The 7,955-nt window shown below is 43.4% G+C and overlaps 1 protein-coding gene across 1 annotated transcript; it reads left to right on the forward strand.

Annotated features, from left to right (window-relative positions):
* The first annotated feature begins 600 nt into the window (after positions 1 to 600).
* Positions 601 to 6,616, forward strand: COX5B (cytochrome c oxidase subunit 5B). The gene is made up of 4 exons (XM_007440736.4): positions 601 to 784; positions 4,658 to 4,728; positions 5,280 to 5,379; positions 6,384 to 6,616. Exons 1-4 carry the CDS (start codon positions 667 to 669, stop codon positions 6,491 to 6,493), a joined length of 399 nt encoding a protein of 132 aa, XP_007440798.1. The 5' UTR covers positions 601 to 666; the 3' UTR covers positions 6,494 to 6,616.
* The last annotated feature ends 1,339 nt before the right edge of the window (positions 6,617 to 7,955 follow it).

Here is a 7,955-nt window from a genome sequence, read left to right on the forward strand (position 1 = left end):
AGAGAGAATTGCTCAAAATCGCCTATTCAGCTCCATAGTCAGGGTGGGATTAATGCCTGGATTTCTCCAGACTGGAACTGACAACCTCCATTTTTGCCAGCTGGTGACCCTGGTCTTGTAAGCTCCTTGGGGGCAGAGCTCTATTTTCCATTCTTTCCAAAGCCCCAGGATGGGTGCATGGCAGAGGAAGAGAGAGACTACAGGGGCAAGTCTGTTGGAAGCCACACCCAAAGATAAGTTCTTTACTGCTGCCAGCATCCCAAAAGGGCACCCTCCCTTCTTTGATTGCAAAGAAACCATAGCAGAAAACAAGGCTAAGGGAAAGAAAACGGAATATAACTGGGGGGACTGCCCAAATCCAGAGGACCACCAGAGGGGAGCACAGAGGGGCAGGCAATGCCAACGCCGTGCCCAAAGAGCGGGCATCTGGTTTCCGGAAACCCAAACTCTTGATCTGTTTCAAACTTTCCCGCCTCTTCCCTAATAAGGAAACGAGGGCGCCCAGTGGGCGGGGCTCCCCTAAGCACGCCCATTAACCTACGCGGCGCGCCGGAAATGGCTGCGCGGCCATCTTTTGTCAGAGGCGAGGAGGGGCACGTGACCGGAAGTTCCTGCCCGGAAAGGCGGACGAGGTTGTGTGAGGCGGCCGCTGCTTGAAGGGTTGTTATGGCGTCAAGGTTATTCCGTGTCTGTGGGGCCCTGCGGGCCCTCCGAGCGAGCTCGGCTGCCCTGGGGAGGGGGCCGCGGCCTCTGGCAGGGTCGTCTCGCCCTGCGAGCACTGGAGGTGAGCCTTTCCCGGGCGGGTGTACCCTCCAGGACTAAGACTACCCTTCCCATCATCCCCAGCCAGAATGACCCCCCCCCGGGATGGAGGTGACTGGAAGCCACCCGGGGGGGCGCTTCAGGTTGGGAAAAAAAGGGGGGGTATTGCTGAGTTTCCCTTTGCGTTTCGTAATTAAAACCAAGCCAGAAATTATCTGATTTTTTTTATTATTATTTTATTTTGCTGGTTTTATATACTGCTCCGATCAAAGCCAACTGAGTGGTGTAGGTCCCCGCCTTCCAAAGCTGGGCCACGACATGTATTGCATCTCTACAATCCCGTGATAAAATGATGCATCACCTGTATGTATTAGAAATAGAAATAGAAATCTTTATAGCCATTGTACTACTTGTACAACGAAATTAAATGCCACCCCAGTGCAGCTTTAAAAATATAAAAACCATAGAACACATAAAACACCTAAAACACATATAACACAACCTTCACATTCCATATTGCACAACCCCTGATGCTGCATTAATACTGCACTATACAATAGAATTCAGTATAGTTACAGCTCTAAGATAGAAGCTATTCTTCAGCCTATTCGACCTATTCAGCCTATTAAAGATAACAAAAGCGCTAAAAATGCATGTTACAATAAAATAGCAGCCACCGCTGTTCCTAAAAATAACTCTTCAAACACCGCGCCAGTGATCTAATGGTTTTTTCTTTCTTTCTTTTTATTAAAACTTTTATTAAGATATATAAAAAGCACAGTTAAAATACAAATCAGAAAGACAAAACCTAAGATAGTGAGAACAGGTAGAAAGATGAAATGGAAAGTGACTTCCAACTATCTCCAATACAGATATGAGTACAAATTTTTAAAAAGGTTAATCTCTTACCACTAATTAATCCAAATTCACATTATTTCTATCAGCACAAACCATCTAATCATTAAATCCCACAATCAAAGCTTCATTTTTTCCCCACCCAAGCATGTAATCTAGGAAGGGTTGCCATGAGGAGACAAATTTAGAAACGGTATTATCTCTTATTAACACTGTTGCTAGCGATCTAATTGCTGAGCCATAATTAGGAAGGTATCTATACTTCCCATTGAAAAGCCATTGCGTTGCTTTTTGAGCGTGGCTCATCCCGTCTTTCACACTAGAGTGGTTAGGATGCTAAAACTGGGTGATGCAGTTCTTGAAGTCCTTCCATCCCCATGCAGAATCTGCAGGGCGAATGTAGCTCTGATGGCATTCTAGCTTCCGCTCAAGGGCCTTCGCTGAAGGAGAACAGATGATGCTTTCCGGGGGCCCTTGGGCCACTTTTGGGTGAGTCTTCAGAAGTTTCGTGGGATGCTGAGTTGAAATCTCTTTTCTGGCCATCTGCGCTACTGATTATAGCACTTTCTAGAGCAGTGGTAGACATCGAGTTTATGATCAGCTTCCTTTTACCCTTTCTTCAAGCTGAAGATCCTACTTTTACTTAGGACATTCTCGTGATCAGAAATATACTTTGGGATCTCTGCTAACTCTCTTCTGAAATCATCCAGAGATCATTACTGCAGCTGTAGCACAATCCTGCAGTCTGCTTAGAGCAGTGTTTCTCAAACTTTGGCAGGTTTAAGATGGGTGGACTTCAACTCCCAGAATCCCCCAGCCAACCATGCTGGCTGGGGAATTCTGGGAGTTGAAGTCCACCTACCTTAAAGCTGCCAAGCTTGAGAAACACTGTTCTAGAGCACCTGGAAATAAATCCGTCTCATCTTCTGTACCCCAACCCTTCAGATTCTAGGCTAATATAAACATGTGGGACTTAACTCCATACTCTTTAAAAATCTGCATTTACCTGTTTAGCAGATAACCCATAATTAACCCCAGCATAACCCCAATTAACCTGGATAACCCCAGCAATTCCTCTAATTTTTATGACACAAGTTAAAATTGGTTAAAGCTAAGCCTGTGACTCATCTGTCATGAGAATGAACTGCCAGATCCCACAACTGAGAATTTTAAAAAAACGTACTTTTAAAAATATATTCTTCCTGATAACAGGGCCATTTTCTCAAGGTGGAATCTGCCCACCCTACACAATCTGGCTGGGAGAAGATGCTGCCTCTCCAGCTGGTAGGATCTGAGAAAAGGGCAGTTCCAAAGGCTGCTCCCTCACTTTGAAATCCCTGCCCCCCTGAACTCAGGCTAACCCCATCCTTTTATACTTCAGGAAACATATAAAAACCATTGTTTGAGGAGTGAGTTTTCATGGAAGATAACTGCACGTTTAATGATTTTAATATTTATAGATTTTATAGATTTTTTATTGCCACTGTTGTAAGCTGGTAGAGGTGACATGAAAATTTACGTAATAAATAGATAGAACAAGTTATCTAAAAATATTCATATAGGTGTGAAAGTATGTTTACACAATTGCTTAACTAGCAAGTTGTTAATAGTGATAACTGCAAATGCATCCTAGTGTGAAATTGCTCTTTGGGGTGTTCTTTTGTGAGCGGGTCAATAAGATAAAGATCCTGTTACACTAGACCTCAAAGTCATGCTAACCGCTATCAATGTAGTATTCTGTACTGATGTTTATGTATATTAGCCAGAGTAGGTAGGTAGGTAGGTAGGTAGGTAGGTAGATAGATAGATAGATAGATAGATAGATAGATAGATAGATAGATAGATAGATGCTATTCATTCTATTATTTAGATGCACTGATATGTATATTGGTATCCCCTAAGACATTTGAATGATGGCTGTCATGTTTGTGCTTCATTATTTTAGTATAAGAAATTGCAGGTCTATAAAATGGGCTAGGCTAAACCATACTTACTAGTTCAAAATGGCGCATTGTCAGTTTGTAGCTGAAGGGGAGTTCCTCGGTTTCTTTATTTCTGCAGTCTGAACACCTACACCATATAGGCTCTTGAGGGAATGCCCTATTATAAACTGAGCTGACTTGGACTCTGCCTTTTTAAAATCCTTTTTCCTTCTGCTTTCTGTTTATATATTAGGAGTGTTGAGTCTGCTTAGAAAGTAAGACTTGCAATTTGAAAATCTCTGCATTGTTCATGACTGAAGCACTCTTTGCTTAGGATAAGAACAATTGTGGTTATGTTAAGTGAGAAGCAGGTCCTTAATTCCTTCTATTTCCATTTGTTTTTATGTGCATATAGAAAACAATCAACTGTTTGCTTACAACTAAACCCCAAAGTTAATAACTTTGATGTTAAAATAATTTAATTTGTAGACAGAACTGTAAAACAATAGATGGGTCTTTAGGATTGATCAGTGATTTCCTGATATTTATTAAATGAAAGACAAATTGTTTTAAATATATAACAACAAAGATGAATGTAGAGCTGTCCAACTGATATGGAGCCAATCAGTAAAAATTGTGGGAATGCTGGAAAAAAGTCTTGAGGGCCAGATTAATACATTCAATTTTATATGGAGCTTGTTGTTGTTGTTGTTCAGTCGTTAAGTCGTGTCCGACTCTTCGTGGCCCCATGAACCACATCGGGCCAGGCCTTCCTGTCCTTCACTGCCTCCCTGAGTTGGCTCAGTTTCATGCTCATTGCTTCAGTGATGCTATCCAACCATCTCATCCTCTGCCGTCCTCTTCTCCTTTGGCCTTCAATCTTTCCCAGCATCAGGGTCTTTTCCAAAGAGTCCTCTCTTTGCAATGGGGCCTGTAGCTTTTCTTTATCCTTGTGGTTAGGTTACTGGGGGCACATTCTGGAAGAAGTTGCTGTTTTCAGGGCCAGTGAATGTTTCATAAGCTACAGAATATTGGGCCTTGTTTTAGCCACAGGGGGGAAATTTGACAGGAGGAATTTTTCATCTCAAATTACCCAATATTGTCCTTCTCTACCCCAGATATGCCTACTGATGAAGAACAGGCCACAGGAATGGAGAGGAAAGTTCTGGACACTATAAAGCAAGGAGTGGTGAGTAAAACCAAGCACAGAAGACTTCTTTGAGCAACGGCACTTTCATATGCCGAAGCAGTTGGCCACAGGGAACCTTGCTCACCTTTCTGGAGGGGCTGCATTTAACTTGACATAACTTACATTTCGAACTTAATTGAAAGGGTCAACTGCTGCTCCTGCCCAAAGTAATGCATCCTCCAGTATAGCCTTGTAGATGAAGATAGGTGATTTAGTCGAGCAACACATCAAGAAGGAAAGCCTCTGACAGAGAAACCTAGACTGCTTCCAGCCTAAGCCATCATTCTTCCATCCTAAGCCATAATTCTTGACTTGAAATTGGTAGTTGGCAGGGCTTGGGCCTGACTCAGTTAATCCTTGGCCTGGGGACTAATTCTCCTGATAATGGCAGAATTGGATAATGAAATGCTCAAGGGTAAAAATCATCAAAGGAGAAAGCTCTGAAGCATATAACTGCTGGTTATTAGCTATCAATAACTTTAGAGTTGGGGAGAAGGATGGCACATTGGCTACATGCTTTAACCTTTCCCCCCCCCCTCTGCTGGTTGTAGGATCCTTATTGCATTAATCCATCTAAACCATTTGGGGGAACAAAAGACGATCCCCACCTTGTCCCCTCCTTGACCAACGTGAGGCTCGTAGGCTGTATCTGTAAGTACCTCTTCTGTATGAGTTCACCCAAAGTGGCAATTGAGGGATTTGAAATCATGGTTGGAGAAAGTATTATTATTCGTGATGCAGAAAAAATTTTAGAAGGGTGGGGGGTTTATTTATTTAAATTTCTACAGCCACCCATCTCAACCAAGTGACTCGCTGGCTGCAATTTCTTTAGAAGTACAAGGACGGTAAAATATAAACTCTGCAAAGCATTTGAAAAGGACCCTTCAGGAAGGGCGCTGGTGTAAACAAAGCCCCCCTTCTCAAAGCCCTGAAGGGCCACATCCTCTGGACTAGGGTTGAGCAGGGTCTTAAACCACTTTCCACTCAGTAGGGCAGGGTAGCACTTTGGATTCAAAGGCAGTGAGGTGCTTTGAAGCAAACAGGGGCTATCTAGAGCAGTTTTTCTCAACCTCAGCCATTTAAAGATGCGTGGACTTCAACTCTGGAATAATGCTGACCAGGGAATTCTGGGAGTTGAAGTCCACATATCTTAGAAGTGGCTGAGGTTAAGAAACTCTGCTCTAGAGCACCTGTCTGCAGTGCCTCAAAGCAGTTGTCTCTTATGCCAACATTGCGTGACCACAGTTGTAGCTGAATCCCAGGGAAAGACACCCTTGGATTAAGGAGTTGCGAAGGGGCGAGCTGTTGCCCCTCATGTTGTGAAGCACCTTTCCCTTGGCATCTGAAATACTCTGCAGTTCTGAATGTTTGGTCTTTTCCTTCCCAAAACTGACTGCCAAGCATGCTTCTCTATCATTTGTGCAGCCCAGGCCATGAGAGAGATCCCTCTGTAGCCCATTCTTTCCATATGCTTACTGTTTCACTTGTTTATTTCTGCAACCCTATAAATTCTCTGGTTACCAAAATTTGAAAGGGTTCAGACAGGCACGCTGCCTTTTTTCACTTGAGCATAGTTAAGTTTTGCTTGGGTAGTGTGTAACTTTTGCTAACGCTTCTGCAGCATTCTGATAATTTTGTTCCTGCCCCTCTTGTAGGTGAGGAAGATGCCACTGAAACATACTACATTTGGCTTCATATGGGAAAAATTGAACGCTGTCCTTCGTGTGGGGCCCATTTCAAACTGATTCCCTACGAGATGCCGTGATGGGCTGCAAAAATCTTCTGAATTCTTATTTTTTGAGATGCATGCTTGAGCCGAAAATCTGAATAGGTTGTGAGGTCCTGTGTTTTTTGCAACCTAATAAAGTCTTTTGACCCATAGTATAAACACATTATTTGTGTTCTGAGCTTACGGTTAAAACTTGCACTGAAATTAAAAGCACTGAATAAAAATTGGCATTTGTTAGTTTCAAGGCAAGCAGCAGACTTGTTTTCCTGGAATTTTCCTCTGGACTTACGTGAACGCATGGATAGAAATACCATGATCAATGTGGAATCTTCCTCCCAGTGAATGTAAATTATGGATGAAGAGGAGCAGATCACACTTCTGTCAGCCTTTCCCTGTTTGAATCAAGGACGGTAACTGCAGCTATTCTTATACAGGGCTATGCAGTGATTATGGGAGCACTCATGTAGCATCAGCACCTCCTCAAACCAAAAATATCTTTACCTGAGGTTGCTCAGCACAGCTGTGCAAGTCCCAAAAAAGATACACCTTGGGGGTTTTCCCAGTGATTTGAGCGGGTGCTGGAACTCTGAACGGGTTGTTTTGTATTCCGTATAAACATAATTCTGAATGAGTTCTTGGCTTCCCCAGAAGCAAAGCTCTGAATAAAGGCATACAGTAATGGGTGGCAAGAGGACACATGGCGTATACGGGTTTCTGAAAGGAGAAAGCATGTACCATGAAATGAAGTCACTTGTAAGAGTCAGCCTGGATTTGCACAAAAGGCCAAATGAAAGCCTACCATGCCGCCACATAGTTGTGTGTGATACACAAACCCAAACTCAGTCCATTTCCCCCTCTAACTTCAATAACCAGAAGATGAGATGCTGAACCCATAGAAAGGAGCATGGCTGATGTCTGAAGACCCTGCAAAACAGCAAGGTTTGTGGAGGGAACTAGTTGGCTTGTAGAGTCCATCAACGAACTGTTTAAAATAAAAATGCCCCAAATTGGACAAATTACTGTAATTTAATGCTGCCTGACTCAAAGTCACACTTTGGGGGATGATGTGCACAGGTAACCCTGAATCCAAACAGCTGCATTCGTAATACCTTCCTTTAGGCGTTACCTATGGCCTAATTGTTCTGGGGAACCACCGCATGATGCCGAAGGTGGTATCTTCTCTCGTTAATGGCATTCTCCATTATGCTGGGCCTGGAAGTTTGCAGAAATCATTTTCAGGGGTACACTGCTAACCAGCTGGCAGCCAGCTCTCTGGGGCTCTGGCTGTCAAATTTTTGTCCAGGCGCTGTATGAATCCGGAGTTCCCTTCAGGCGACTACATTCTCACTTGCAGCCAGAGAGATTCGTGATTTTCAAAGAATGAAAGCAGCACCCGAAGTTCCAACCCTCGAGTATGAGTGTTGTGACTGCACAGACACGAAAGGCGTGAAGCTCGTGCGAGAGTGCAGTGTTGCCTTTGTCATGTTGAAAGCATCAG

This window comes from Python bivittatus, unplaced genomic scaffold, assembly GCF_059951505.1.
Source record: "Python bivittatus isolate LINGU-HERP-01145 unplaced genomic scaffold, Pbiv_v1 ctg000680_np1212, whole genome shotgun sequence".
Lineage (NCBI taxonomy): Eukaryota > Metazoa > Chordata > Lepidosauria > Squamata > Pythonidae > Python > Python bivittatus.

What these genes read in the sequence shown, in the direction of transcription:
- COX5B (XM_007440736.4), top strand. Translation starts at nt 667, where the DNA reads ATGGCGTCAAGGTTATTCCGTGTCTGTGGGGCCCTGCGGGCCCTCCGA. An exon ending in TCGCCCTGCGAGCACTGGAG is followed by an intron (nt 785 to 4,657) that starts GTGAGCCTTTCC and finishes TCTCTACCCCAG; the next exon opens with ATATGCCTACTGATGAAGAA. An exon ending in ACACTATAAAGCAAGGAGTG is followed by an intron (nt 4,729 to 5,279) that starts GTGAGTAAAACC and finishes TGCTGGTTGTAG; the next exon opens with GATCCTTATTGCATTAATCC.